This window comes from Lathamus discolor, chromosome 5 (assembly GCF_037157495.1).
Source record: "Lathamus discolor isolate bLatDis1 chromosome 5, bLatDis1.hap1, whole genome shotgun sequence".
In the NCBI taxonomy this organism is placed as follows: Eukaryota; Metazoa; Chordata; class Aves; order Psittaciformes; family Psittacidae; genus Lathamus; species Lathamus discolor.
Window position 1 is genome coordinate 91,242,851 of NC_088888.1, and position 15,796 is coordinate 91,258,646.

The 15,796-nt window shown below is 37.4% G+C and overlaps 1 protein-coding gene across 3 annotated transcripts in view; it reads right to left on the reverse strand.

Moving 5' to 3' along the window:
- Positions 1-5,408: 5,408 nt before the first annotated feature.
- The window catches only part of SH3YL1 (SH3 and SYLF domain containing 1), a 53,468-nt gene continuing 43,080 nt past the window's right edge, over positions 5,409-15,796 (reverse strand). For all 3 annotated transcript variants that reach the window (XM_065681549.1, XM_065681550.1, XM_065681551.1), the window contains one exon: positions 5,409-5,994. In XM_065681549.1, coding sequence (XP_065537621.1) covers positions 5,795-5,994 — 200 coding nt within the window. In that variant the 3' untranslated portion in view covers positions 5,409-5,794. The remainder of the gene's footprint in view (positions 5,995-15,796) is intronic.

Here is a 15,796-nt window from a genome sequence, read left to right on the forward strand (position 1 = left end):
TGCCCCTGGTTTCCCAGCGCTGCAATAAAGCACCTCATATAACCATTCCGGTGGTTATGTGCTTATTCTTATGCTAACACGAGTGCACACTGAAGCCGGCTCATGTTCATTTTCTCATCGATCAACACCCCCAAGTCCTTCTCCGCAGGGCCGCTCTGAATCTCTTCTTTGCCCAATCTGTAGCTGCGCCTGGGATTGCTCCAACCCAGGTGTAGGACCTTGCACTTGTCATGGTTAAACTTCATGAGGTTGGCATCAGCCCCCCTCACAAGCGTGTCAAGGTCCCTCTGGATGGCATCCCTTCCCTCCAGCGTATCAACTGAACCACACAGCTTGGTGTCATCGGCAAACTTGCTGAGGGTGCACTCAATCCCACTGTCCATGTCAGCGATGAAGATGTTAAACAAGACCGGTCCCAACACTGATCCCTGAGGGACACCACTCGTTACTGGTCTCCAGCCAGACATCGAGCCATTGACCACAACTCTTTGCGTGCGGCCATCCAGCCAGTTTTTTATCCACTGAGTGGTCCATCCATCAAATTGATATCTCTGCAATTTAGAGAGAAGGATGTGGTGTGGGACAGTGTCAAACACTTTGCACAAGTCCAGGTAGATGACATCAACTGCTTTACCCTTGTCCATCAGTTCTGTAGCCCCATCATAGAAGGCCACCAAATTGGTCAGGCAGGATTTCCCCTTAGTGAAGCCATGCTGGCTGTCACCAAGCACCTTGTTGTTATTCAAGTTATACATAGAATTCATAGAAATATATGTGATATTCATTTAAGACCATAAAGGTTGACACAATTGGTAAAAATCTGGTTTAGAAATTTGTGTAAGCATGATTAGAGCTGCTGTAGAAATTTATTGAGCTTTTAAAGAAAATAATTTTTCAAGAGATACCAGTACTCAAACTTGAAGAATTTCCTCCTGCCATCCTACTCCCAATTTATTAAGGCAAACAGAATAGAACATCACTAGTCATCATTAGTCAGGCTCAGCTGGTCCTTATTTGAGGATGGACCCAAAATAAGCACCCAGTCCATGTGTGCATGCGTGTACATACAGAAAGAATGAAACAGAACAGCTAATCAAGAAAGACTGTGCTGAGATGTTTTTGTGAAAGGGTTAATAAACAGGAATGTTTGGCCTGTTATGAGAAGGGAGAATGGGATTACATGTTTACTTGTTGTTGAAGAACTGGAGCTATTAGCCACAATGGGAATTTACACCTACACCTAAGAGAAATACTTTTTCAGCAGCAATGGTCTGCAAGGAAAAAAAGAATGGAAGAATATGTTAATACAAAAGTTTTTCTGTTACACTATTTACCAAAGATATTTTTAAAATTCTGATTTAAAATTAAATTACTAGTAAATTAATAGATTTTTGCAAAACAGGTATTACAAAAAGTAGAATCTGATCACACTGTAATTATGGTTATGGCGATATACTTACCACAAATGAACATAAATGGACAAAATCATGCAAGCTGTCAAAGAGATGTTAGGAATAAACTGAATAAGGTTAACTTTTTAAAATTTCAGAAAGCATACATACCATTTTAAATAGTTAATTAAAGCGTGTGCATTAATTAAAATGTATATGTAACAAATATCTGTTGATAACAGTTGCACACTGCTTTTGCCCTAACCACTAGCTGACAAAATGCCTGTAAGAAAGAAAAAAACTTCTTTCTCAGTTTTCCCCCTGCATTTTGTATCTTTGGCCGGTATCAGGGTAAAATGAGTGCTTTGGGTTTTAAGCTAATCCTAACGGTTTAAAGATAAACTTCAAAATGTACCATCTTGCCCTATTACCAAAAGCTGAAAGCTTTTCTTATTTACATAATTTGTTGACAGATGGTTGCCTAAATACTCTGAATATTGAAAATTTTGGAAGCATGGAACTGTCAAGATATTATTGTTTCACCAATACAAACTTGGTGTATTTAGTGATTATGATTGTTTGGGTTTTTTTGTTGTTGTTGTTTTGTTTGTTTGTTTTGTTTTGTTTTTCTTCTGATTTCTTTCAATGGATTCTTCTTGCAAAACTGACAGAACCCATAGTCGGCTAATGTAAATGTTGCTACATCCCAGTATAAACCAGATATAATGTCATTTGAAGTTTTATTCCCTGGAAAGGACACCTTTGAAGAAACTAAGTTGTCATATGAATTGAGACCATATAAAATACTGAAGCAGGAGAACGAGTCTGGATCCAAAAGCTGGAGTGTGTATGCATTAGGATCTTCCCGAGTTGAACTCTTGCTGGGTAGACTTGGTAGATATAATTACCATCAATATATATTCTCTGGTAGTAATTCTCTTTTATTGTGGAAAAAGAAGTTATGTGATGAACAGTGAACAGCCTCACAAGGAAAAACCTGCATGCACTGAAAAAACTCAGATCAGTGGAGAAGATACGTCATCTTAACATGTCTGAGGCTCTAGGAGTGCCTTCCTATAGGTGATAGAGGTTGCTTAGGAATGAGTTCAAACTCTGGTTTGAAAATATGAGTGGGGGAAAACAGCCTAGGGAGACTACAGAAACTGTTAAAAGAGGAAAAACACTATTATCTTCCCTTTATCCTTTTCAAATTTAAGCAATGAAAGCTATCATAAACGGATAGAGATGGTAAGGCTTTAATCATCTTGGATCTACCTCAAAAAAAAACCTTAGTCCTCTAAGCTATTATGAGGAATATCTTTGAGCCCACTAGAAACCAACCAAGCAAGACCCAAACTCATGCTGAGGGTGAGAAAGCTTGCATTCATTTTGTCCTTCAACTGTGACATTTAATCAAGCATCTGGGTTTCTGAAAGGATGAACAGACACAGATAGCAGGGAAGATGCATTCAAATGCTTGAAGCAGACAAATAATTTGATATTTATAAAAGGCCAGAGTTGGTTAAAACTTGTAAACCTGCCATCAGTATGTATACATGTGTTAGTGAATATACGCCGGCAGAAGAAAGAGTCTTGGTAACGCACCTGTAACAATACCGACCTGCCCATCCAGTGAGCCATCAGTAATTTTATGCTGAAGAAAATGCTTAGATGTAAAATACTTAGATATACAAAGGAAAAATGTATTTCTGGGCACCATGAAATTCAAAATTTGAAGCTTACAATATGGTAAGATTTCCTCCAAGAAAGAATTCTACTTTGACTACTTAGGATGGTGAAACATTTAAGGATTATGATTAAGTTACCTGCTGACGTTGAATACAGAGCATACAGTCCTAACTATGACCCTTTGGGAATTACCTCGATCAAAATAAAGCCTATGAAGACTGACAGGAAATTGGGCTGCCATATATAAAATATAGTCCCCAATAAATATGTTAAGTACTTGTATTATATATAAATTACTACTGTCTGATTAACTGCACTTCAGCAATAAAAACAGCTGGTTTATATACTGAAGATAACTGCTTCTAAGAGTATGATGACAAATGTAACTACTCAATGCCACAGCAATACTTTGCCTGTAATCTCTGTTGCTTTCATTAAAGCATTTCCTTTGGGGAAGCCCATGGCTCTGTAACTCATTTTTTCTCTTCTAGTACAGATACCCACTGATTTGGTCCTATAGACATCTATCCTCCCAGCTCCCCAGGAAAACCCAGATGCCAGGCCATAGCTGGTCTACAAACACATTTAATGCTTTGTCCTAGAGGCACCACCTTCTTCAATATCTTCTCTTTCTTCTGTATCTGAGCAGGCATCCTACAGCAAAGGAATACATACACAGACTTTCTTTCATGGAAAACCCTCTCTTACCAGAACACAAGTGTCTTTTGGGTGTCTCTTTATCTCTAGGTTTTTGTTTCTACACCTGCTTCAGGGAATCTTCCTATATAAACTACCGGTTTCTTATGCATCTCTTAAATTTACTGAGTAGCGCAGACTGCCTTTTACTGTAAAATATTTTTAATGTAAAAACACTTTTGGAATTAGCCTGAGCCCACTGATGTGGGTCAATCCAGCCTGTCTCAAAGGCATGTAGGATCATACAGTAGAGTTCTGTATTGGTTTAGGAAGGTTTGGTTTTGACAACCAATAGCTTTTCTTGCAATAGGCTAATCCACTGAATCCTCTCTTTCCTACATTCTATTTAGATGAAGAAAGGAATGTTCCAGGTATGAGATACACTTCCCACTCAATATTTCCTTCTAAAAATGCAGTTTCGATTTAGTAATTAATCAACGCTATCCTGCAATGTCTATAGACTATCCTGAATACTTAGATTAGCTAATCCTCATTTTTCCCCAAATTCAGCTAAGGCAATCCAAGAAACTGAATTTACATAAACAATAAAAAGATTTTACTGTGCAAGTTCATAAATACTGATAGTTTCATGGAAGAAGACACTTGAGATGAATTAAGAAGCTTTCACAACCCTACACAAAGGCAAGGACACTGGTTGAAAAAGCAGCCAGCATTCTGGAAATGAGTAATGAGGTACTACAGCACAATTCCACTAGTGGATGCTTTAGCTTTTACTGCACAACTAAAGTGCAGCAACATGGTATGATAAATGCAGGAGTGATTCTTCATGAATATGAGGCATATTGACTATGCATATGGGACTATCATATTAATTCTGTTTGCTGAGTCTTCATATTGGACAATTTACTGTTTTCTTGCTTCATAAGCAAAAGGTGCAGCCTATGATAGGTAAATACAGAATCTGCCTTCTTACCTCAAATTGGCAGATGCTACAACAGTCTATCTAAAGGCATATATTAACACTTCCACTGCAGCTATGTAAGCCTATATAACTTTTTACAGCTGGTTGGAAAATAACTTCTGAAAAAAATACCTGCAACAGTATGGATCTGTTTGGTGGTGGCATCTGTCTGAAGACAGATCACATACATCTGTCCCCTCTGTGAGGCAAAGAATATGAAAGATTTTCATTGAAAGCTAGTAAATACATTTCACTGTTCTTTCAGTCTCTTCTGTCTTATCTTGAGTTTCTCAAAAACCTGTGGCCCAGTCTGAAAGAAATCCATAAACTTTTGCCAGTGAGTGTAATAGAATGATTTCCTAATGATGTCCTCCTCTCTACGAGGCTAGAGGAAGTATAATATTCTGGGAGGGACTATTCAAGCATTTTACTAAGCAAACTTTCAGAAGTGCTTAAATTCTTCAAAGATAAGGGCAATATAAACAAGCTATCAGAGAAGCTGAACTGCTTAACTGTTACAGAGTTATCTAAAAAAAGGTCTTTATATGCCTAACAAGGACAAATAGTGGGAACAGGACCTACAGTAGTTACTAAGAAATACTGCAATGCCTAAAGTGATTTTTAAAACCAAGTATAACAGTAATTTCTTCTGCTATACCTGTGAACAAAAGATCTGTGTTTACTAAAAGTAACAAACTCCAACTCAGAAATGCTTTGAAGCAAAATTGAGAGCATTTATTAGAGACCATAAATTTTAATTTAATAAATTAGTATTTATGTTTAGTTTGAAACTGTTCACAATTTTTCCCTCATGTGAAAAATAAATCCATATAGCAAGGCAGAATTGAAACAAGACACAAATTGGAGTAGTTTTATACAGCAACTTGCTCAAAACTAAAACTCTGTCATAAATGGATTATCAACTACTGTTTATTTAAGAAATAAATGTAGAGGAAAGTTAAGGTAATTTGATACATTTTAATTTTATGTTAGAATAGTCTTGATCAAGAATCTCATTTTAACAAGATCTGAAAAGTTAAAATATATTTTTCAGTGTAAATACACTACCTGCTTCAACATTTTCTTCTATATGAACTTAGTTGTTACTTATGGCAACATAATTGGCTGGAAAGATGCCAGTTTGTCCTCCTACTCTACCTTCCCACCAATCAAACTGGGAATCTGTTTTGGTTGTGACCATGATTTTGTCTCCAGCTTTGAAAGTCAAGTCACCTGGCTGTTGTCCTTCGAATGAATAAAGTGCTGTCACTTCTACCGGCTTACTCCAAGAGTCACCTGAAATGCCAGAAATTAAATAAAATTACTAAACTACACATACAATAAATCCTTAAATACAATATTCTTAAAGGACAGTAGAAAGCTGTGACAAAGACACCAAAATAATTTTTCTGAGCATATAAACCGCTGGTGAAAAAACCCCTCTATTTCCACTACACGTGAATGGAATATGAATTCCAGCCTATCAGCACAGTCTATTTAATAATGTAGTATTGTATGTAAAATAAAGATCAGCAATTTTTTCTATATGCCTCATATGTCAGAGACAGTGGGAACGGAAGCAGTGGGTTGAAGAAAGCACGAGTACTTTTTGAAAGACTGCTGAAAAGAAGCAGTTTTGGATTTTAGTTTTGGTATGTGTTCTCTGTGACATTTTCTCCACAGAATCTGCAAAACTTAAAACAGGGATTTGATTTTTTTAGCAGTACTCAGGATAGAAGATGGCAAAACACAACATCCACAGCACTTCCCTTATCTTTTCAGGGGGTTTGCAGCATCTATATTCTGGTATACCTTGCATGTTAAACAAAACACACAAAACGTGTTAGCAGAAAGAACTGAGTATGGTTTGATGTATGGGAAGTGACTTGGCTTGCATTGTGGTTCTTTAGACCACATATACATGCGGCTTTTATTCTCTTCCCACCAGTCTCTTACATAACTCTTTCAGTCCTTAGCTGAGGTTGGAATCATGACATGAGTTTTCTCATCTAGTTTTAAAGGGATCTAAATTCTTGGATACCACCATCCAGCCTCCACTCCTGCTGACACATTTTAGCCAGTATCTCAATGTTTATTACTATTGAACTTTTAATCTAATTGAATATCTTTAATTTGCTAATAATTGTTTTTGCTATCAATTCCTTCAACTGTCTGAATTACAAGAGGTAGCTGTGTCTGTTTAATGTTGATGTAGAAAGCAGTTACACCTCTTGGATCAATGCATCTAAAAGTGAAAAATGGAAGGTGCAATGGAAGCGTAGTTAAGAGGAAATAACAAAGATGTTTACACAGTCAAGTGGAGAGATTTCGGGATGTATGGATCATATGGACATGATGGCTGCACAAATGCTGAAGATTGAAGGCTTCTAGCATGACCTGCACCTGCTTGCTGCAAAACTGTGCTGCAAGAGACGAAACCCAAGCTCTTTTTACTCTATACGTTGCAAGTACAGAGCTAGAAAGGATGGTGAGAGAAGCACTGATACAACCTTTTTTTTTTTGTTTGGAAGTCTGTTGTCAACAACTGATACCCACAGAACTTTACTTCTAGTTGCTTTTAGCATTTCAAAAGAAAGAGGAAAAGTCCTTTCCCCCAAGCCTCACAAGTATTAACTGTAGCCAAAACAGGACAGGCAGAGAAGAATAATGGACTGTAAATACGTGCATGAACACCATAGATTCCCCCCCTCCCCAAGCATCTGTCAATATATATATTCATTCCACAGGCCAGTTCTTCACCTTCGTGATCTGCATTTGTAGCAATCATCAAAGATTTATGCAAAATTATTTGGTTGTGTGCTGGGAGAGTGTTGGTTGCAGGGAAGCCAAATCCTGTTTTCTTTGATCACAGTCTCTCCCTCCTCATATCTATATTCACGATCTAAAGTCAGACACCATTATTTCTTTTAATGTGAAAACAAAACCAGATGAGAATATCCATGTCTACCAGGTCCTTATCTCCAGCAGTTACTCCAACAACAACAACACAACAAAATAAATAAAAAAAAAATGAAAGGCAGCAATACAGCTTTTCTAAATATCTTTTTTACTTTCACACTTGAAACCCTGACAGGCTGATTATTCAGCAATTTCATGATCTTCCTCAAAGAATTCAAGCACTTGATGCAGTCAGAATGTGGTTTCATGCAAAGTGCAGTTTGCAGCTAGGTATTTTGATTGAGGAAATCATGACAAAAAAAGGAATGTAAAAGACATTTTGACTTTTTACTACTAGTTTTAAGGCATGAAAACCGCTATGACTTAGTTGCATATAAAAAAAGAAGAGGGGGTGAGTTTTATCTCTGCGCCATATTCAGGCAGCACACATGGTAAAACTGCATTCTGTGAGTTACAATTAAGGCTACAAGTTCTTATACTTTTGAGTTCTTAATCATATGTTTCCATCACCTAAGTATTCAAATAGATAGATAATCACCCAAGGAGAATTAGAGTTATTATATAGCTGCCCAAACTATATTAATAGACTTGGAAAAATTAGATAATTGTCAGCACAAGAGAGTGAAAGTGATGGTGAGAGCTTCTTTTCATTACATTCAATAGAGCAGCCACCACCATGTTAATATGCTGGACTTTCAGCAATGGCAGCAAGTAAGAGTCATGGCTGAACTTGCTTTAATAGCAAGACTATAATTCCTCTCACACAAACTACCAAGTAAACTGACACTGGCCTGGTAAAAGTAGAGAGAAAAATGAAGGGAAACTAGACGTAAGTTAAAGAGTGAAGAGGCAGAACAAAAAAGTGCATGTGACAGATTAAAGTGTCAGAGTGCATTCAACGCACCGAAATATTGCCTCCAATTATTATTTGCAGTGTCATACTAAAAAGATTGGGTTATGCATTTCCCTTCCCACTTTCTGCCTCTGTGTAAACATACAGAAACCTCAAAGCACTACAGCTAATTATGAACATTGAGTTCTGTCCTTGCTCCATTTGCTACTTTGCTACCATTTGAAAGCATTTTCCAGCTTTATTCCTGTCAGCTATTTCATAACAATTACTATTTAATTTTCCCTAGCAGTGATTTCCCATCCCATAGTTCATTTTATTTCTCACAGAGATTCTAATCTCTGTGCTTTACTTCTGTATTTTTGTAGTATAAAATGAGATAAAATACGTATTTATTGCCTCCTGATTGCAGTATCCCATGCCTCATATTTATGTGGATCATCCTGGCATATAGGTATCTTAAATGAATTCACTGTTATGAAATCTACCACATATATTATAAGGGGGAATTATTTCATGTTCCTGTTTCCCCAATTTCAGTTTTACATTAAAGGGTTTTAAATAAAATTGTTACAGTCAACATGAAGATTGCTAAATGCATATACTGAAACGACGTTTGCAGCTCACACAAGATGGTGCTACAGTGCTACACACAGGATAAGATACTGAAATCATTGAGATTTATGAGTATGCACACTGAAATAAAAACAAATGACATTGTGGAAAATCATTAATTAATGGTATCTGAATAAACACAGCACACTTCTACGAACAGTGGTCAAAACAGAAATACAGCCATTTTTGCTGAAGATCAATTAGTGCAACAGCCAGCATACATACTCAATGCTCTAGCATACACGGGTATGGTGTATGCTTGATAACAAACTGCTCTGACCACAATATTCTTTCACAGAATCACAGAATCACAGAATCCCAAGGGTTGGAAGGGACCTAAAAAGATCATCTAGTCCAACCCCCCTGCAAGAGCAGGGTAACCTACAGTACATCACACAGGAACTTGTCCAGGCGGGCCTTGAATATCTCCAGTGTAGGAGACTCCACAACCCCCCTGGGCAACCTGTTCCAGTGCTCTGTCACTCTTACAGTAAAGAAGTTCTTCCTGATGTTAACGTGGAACTTCCTATGTTCCAGTTTACACCCATTGCCCCTTGTCCTATCACTGGATATCACTGAAAAAAGCCTAGCTCCATCATCCTGACACCTACCCTTTACATATTTGTAAACATTGATGAGGTTCATTTTTATTCATCTTTACATACCATAATGATTTGAACCTTTTGCTAAGGACTACTGGTATAGATTAAGGACTTAATGGGGTATAAACTAGATTGAATTTACAGCCTCTTGGCTGCGCTGCAGTACCAGTCCCAGAGTGACTGAAAGAGTGATAAAATTACCTTTAACTAGAGCACATTTAGCACAGAACAAAAACATTCTCTAGAAAGTTGCTACAGAACAGATACATGGGCTGCATTTCTAATAATCGGCTGAAGGGTGCCAGGAGCCTTTTTTTGACTTTGAGACCAACTGGCACAGACTGGCCACATACCCACCAGTACACACTCACCATACAGGGAGGAGAGCCACATCCAAACTACCTACTGCTTCTACACTGGAGTAACTCCTAAATTACATTTGCAAATTATCTGGAAAAGTGCAAGGTGAGAATAGCGCCAAAGAATTTTATGATATCCAGTGATAGGACAAGGGGCAATGGGTGTAAGCTGGAACATAGGAAGTTCCACGTTAACATCAGGAAGAACTTCTTTACTGTAAGAGTGACAGAGCACTGGAACAGGTTGCCCAGGGGGGTTGTGGAGTCTCCTACACTGGAGATATTCAAGGCCCGCCTGGACAAGTTCCTGTGTGATGTACTGTAGGTTACCCTGCTCTTGCAGGGGGTTGGACTAGATGATCTTTTTAGGTCCCTTCCAACCCTTGGGATTCTGTGATTCTGTGAACCACACAGGTAACTGAGTTAATAGTGCATGGGCCTGTGCCTTCACACTCTTTAACTTAGTAGTAGATGTAGCCATTAGTTTCACATTCTAATGTAAACACACAAAATATTAATAAAACCATTGGGTGTTTCTAAGACTTTTCTAGAGAAAAACAGTAATTTTACATCATTTTAGGTTCAGTTTATTATGCTTCCAAAATCTAAATCTGAGTTGGAGGACAGAATAGTACAGTTCAGCTGTGGATCCCAAATTTAATTATACTGGCATAGATGTACATATACCCTAGCCACTGAATGTCTGATCTTGAAGAGCTTGCAGAAGAATTATATAAAAACTGTAAAGTGATGCTTTTAGTCATTGGCATAGCAAACAAACAAATTTCACGTGCGTGAGATTAGTGGTGAGATTGCTAAACATCCACTTTGCAAAATTTACTAATTATCAGCAATTATAGAGTTAGCATGATTTTGTGGGTCATGTGTGCACCTATGTCATGGTTCAACCACAGCTGGGAACTAAGCACTACACAGCTTCTCACTCACTCCCCCACAATGGGATAGGGAAGAAAGAAGGGTAAAATCAAGAAAACTCATGGGCCAAGAGAAGAACAGTTTATAGTGGAAATAAAGATATAATTATAATAATTGTAATGAAAAGGAAGATAAGAAGAGAGAGAAATGAGCCCCAAGAAAAACAAGTAATGCGAATGAAAAACAATTGCTCACCGTCAACCAGCTGATGCCCAGCCTGTTCCCAAGCAGCAGCCCCCTGGCCAGCTTTCCCCTTGTTTATATGCTGAGCATGATGCCACATGGTACGGAATATCCCTCTGGCTAGTTGGTGTCAACTGTTCTGGCTGTGTCTCCTCTCAGCTTCTTGTGCAGCCCCAGCCTGCTCACTGGCAGAGCATGAGAAGCTGTAAAGTCCTTGACTTAATGTAAGCACTGCTCTGCAACAACTAAAACATTGGTGTCTTATCAGCATTATTCTCATTCTAAATCCAAAACACAGCACTGTACAGCTACTAGGAAAAAAATTCACTCTAACCTAGCTGAAACCAGGACAATCCATATGATAGAAATGATAACTGTATTAACTCAAACTAGTACTTCTGGCTTTGGGTTAATCTAAACGATATTAAACAGCTTGCACAAAAGGAGTCCTGGGACTCAACTGCCACTGCCAACAAGCCATCTGATCAAGGTGACTTATGACTGACAGGGTAATCCTGTTGTTGACTGTCCATATATTACAGACTTTCTGCTAAATCTCTCCTTTGGTAAACAGGACTGGTTTCTTTTGAAGCTGAAAGGTCATAACATTGCTTCTACTGGGATGCAACATACCATATGGAAATGTGATTGTCTAGATAGATATATTTTTCCTTGGAAATGAATAGTCTATCATACTCATTTTTTTGTGCAACCTTTAGAATGCATGGCTAGTAGTTTTTGATATTTAAAAAACAGTGTGGATGAGTAACACATTCTAAATACTAAATTCTACTTTCTCTGCATTTTGTAAAGAAATAGAAGTGACTGGAACTGCAATACAAAATGTTAAAAGTCAGATGAGTCTCCAGCATCAGAGATGACAGAAGTTGTACACTGCTGCCATAAAAGCTCCACCAAAAAGTGTCAGCTTACAGAAAAGCTGCAATAGAATTCTCATTGGTTAAATGGAGACACAGAAAATTAAACAACCACATGAGTCCTGTTTGGGCAGCAGAAGTAAGAGAAAACTGACAAACAGACCAAACCACAGAAAACAACTAATGAATCTAGGCAGACACAAACATCTATGCTTTTAAAAACAAATATATCAAGTATCAAAAAGGTTTACTATCACTAATACAGTGTTCAGAGACGTTGAAAGCCTCAAGTATTGCTTGTAGGTTTAGGATGACAGCTGTAACTAGAAGGGATCAGACAGAAATCTTAGTTCTTTACCTGTGATGGGACACTGGGCTTTTGTTTGGAAAGAATTAATACTGAGTTTATAATTAGAGTTCGGGAAAGGATTCAAGGTAGGCTAATGAACTAAGTTAATCACAGTACCCTTCAAATCTCCAAGTAAAAAATGATAGTTGGTGCCAGCAACAATGAAGAGTTTATAGGAGATTTTAATTACTATCCTTAGCAAATGGTCTGGACAACACCACCTGCTAAGATACTATTGTGAATATAAATACTTGGACGATATGGTCTAGGGTGAGGCGTCCCTGCCCATGGCAGGGGGGTTGGAACTAGATGATCTTAAGGTCTTTTCCAACCCAAACCATCCTATAATTCTATCAAATACATACATTGATTATACTAAACTGCCTGAAGGATATTTGTCCCAAATTACCATATTAAAAAGGAAGACTACTATCAAGCTCCAAATGGACATGCTAAAGTGGAAGACAAACATCAGCTTGATTCAACATCTTTAAATGAACCGGCAACACGTTGTTGCAGCAAAGAAGGTGAACAGTGTCCTGAGCTGCATTAAGCAAGAGTCAGTGGAGGAATCTAAAGGATGGGCAAAGTGATAGGGCAGGAAATTAGCTTTGAAGCAACAACTGAATCTAAATAAAAATAAAGGAATATTGAATTTGCAAAGGTCAGACAGAAGGATGTTGTAACAATTGAATCATAACAAGACAAAACCCTGGACAAAAGTGAAGACGGAAAGAAAAGGCAGCATCTTTCAAATGGTATTGAAATGGTAGAGAACAATCTATAAGACTTATTGCTCAGAAAGTGAAATTCCACCTTGATGATCACATGTGCTCTGCAGTGGTTAGGAACAGGCAGTTTCAGATTCTATTTGATCCTTTTTAACTTGAATTCATAATTAATTAACAAAAGAGTACCAGAGTAAGAGAGGAAGAGATAGATCTGGAACAAAGATAGTTATGAATTGTCTGCAGAAAATGTTATTTAGCAAATGAAAATGGACAAAGGAGAGCTAGCTGGGAAATCTTAACAGAAAAATAGAGGGCTGATAAGAATGCTTTCTCATTGAGACACTGGAAATATATATATAAAGGCAATTATAGACATAGGCCAGCAATGGAATTCAGGGAACACAACTATTACTGAAGAAAAGCAAAGGTGACAATTAATCTATTAGGGCAAGGGAGGATGGAATGTGATTTCTAATATGCGGTTATAAAGAGGTCACCAGAGATTTGGAAGTAACATTTACATCAGTGAATGGAGCAGTACCAAGGCCAACTGCTAGTCTGGCCCTGTCCATGCTATTAAATTCTATGTCTCCAAATCACAGTAGTTTCATTCACATCGACTACTGGGGACAGTCTCTGGCACATCAAACTTCCAAAATACTAAGAACAGCCCACTACATTTCCTAGATCAAAATCACACTGGGAACTTGCTAGCAATTTAGTGGAATAAATGATAACATTTCAGTGCCAAAGCACATACTCTGTCAGTTTATTGGCATAGGTAGACCTGATGTCTTGAACCACATGCAAGAGAAACTGTTTTAAAGAGGGTCCAGCATAGTACTGAAAAACTCCAAAACAAAAACATAAAAGAAGATTAGGTTAACAGGATTGTGATCAACTATGAACTTTATAAGACGAAAGAGGATGAGATGCTAACACTGGGAAGAGATATTGCTAGATGAGACTGAAAGCTCCAATGTCGAAAGGAGCAACAAGATATGATGGAAACCTGGAACAGAGAGGTGATAAAACAATGAGAATCTCCTGAATCTGTGAAAACGTGGAAGTTTATAGAAGATATGAGTTGAGAATGAGTAGAACTATCATATTTGTACTAGCATAATCCTGACAGATACCGGGTATGTACTGCTAAGAAACGACAGGAACTGGCTAGGATCTAAAGAATGGTATAGTAACGCAAGACCTCCATGCGGCGAGATTGGGAGTATGTAACTAAATAAAGCACATTCTCTGAGACACAGGTTGGACTATGGTGAGTTGCCACACATTAAACCACCTTTTTGGCCTGTCCTCTTTTTGCCCCCTTTATTCATTTGGAGAGGCTATTTCAGAGCTGTATTCCCCCTGCTGGCAATATTGCTTTATGTCCAGCTTCAAGTAATGCACCACTAAGTTTACATCTATTTTGTTGTTTGTTGACATCGGCCTGTGGCTGAAAACTTGCTTTCTTCACAGTTACCTTTCTTATGCTTTTATAGTCAAACCCCATTTTATTTTTTAACCTATAGCTTAGACCTGGATTTTTGAGGAAATCACTAATTATTACTACATGATAGTTTCCTGCAAGCTGTTCAATCCTTTAATTTTATGGATCTCATGCCTTGTATCACTATTACATTTTGCAACTGCTTTTAACTAAGAGTTTTAAACAAGAATGAATACCAGTTTTAAATTCCAGGTACGTGAATTAACAGCGGTTTTCATCATAATAGTTCTTATGAATCACACTTGAATGACTTGGAACAAAGAATACTTATGAAAAAACAGAAAAAGATACTCTAGGATGTAAAGAAATAAAGGTACAAAAGTACACAATTTTATGTTTATTACTAACTATATGCACACATCCAAGATAAAAAAAAAAAAAAATTTCTTTCACATTTTAGAAAGCAATCTACTGGCCAAAAGCTACATCAGAAAACACAATTCTATTATTGAAATAGAAAATATATGGCTTGCAATGTATGTGACTACCAGTTTGAATATTTCCTCGAATTTAAAAACCTCTTGCATATGTAACTCCTTAAAAAGGACTGGTTCATTTACTTGCTAGAATGTAAACCAAGAAAAAAAAATATTTTAAGTTTTATATAATGATAAAAAAAATATATCAGTGGTGCTCTAAAATATTAAAAAAACACTGCCTTAAAATATCCACTTTATGATCACATGCACTAATAAAAACACAACAGATACAACATCATATTTCATGTGACTTTTGGAAAATAGGCACCTTGGAGATTAAGACTTCAACAGGTATAGTTCAGTGGATCTTCATAATGTTTTATGGATAGGAGAATTTTAATGCAACTAATAGTCCATGCTTCGATGATATTTGAATTCCAACGCTTTACTATTCTTAAGTATATTCTAACAAATATTGTTTAGGTAATGTGAAATTTGCTCAAAGTTGGTGCTCAGACTCACAAAGGTGATGCTGAGCTCCTGTTCATAACTAGGCTGCACAGAAGTTAAGTCAGATTACTGAATTACCTAGGTTACAATGTCATGATTAGCAGAAAAAAATAATACCTGATAAGGTTAGATTTTCTTACTAGGCGACATCAGCTCCCAGGCTTTATCATTCACCATTCCTATCAAGAGGCCTAAACCAGCAGCATTTCTGGAAAGTGACAAGTGGTCGGTGTTTAA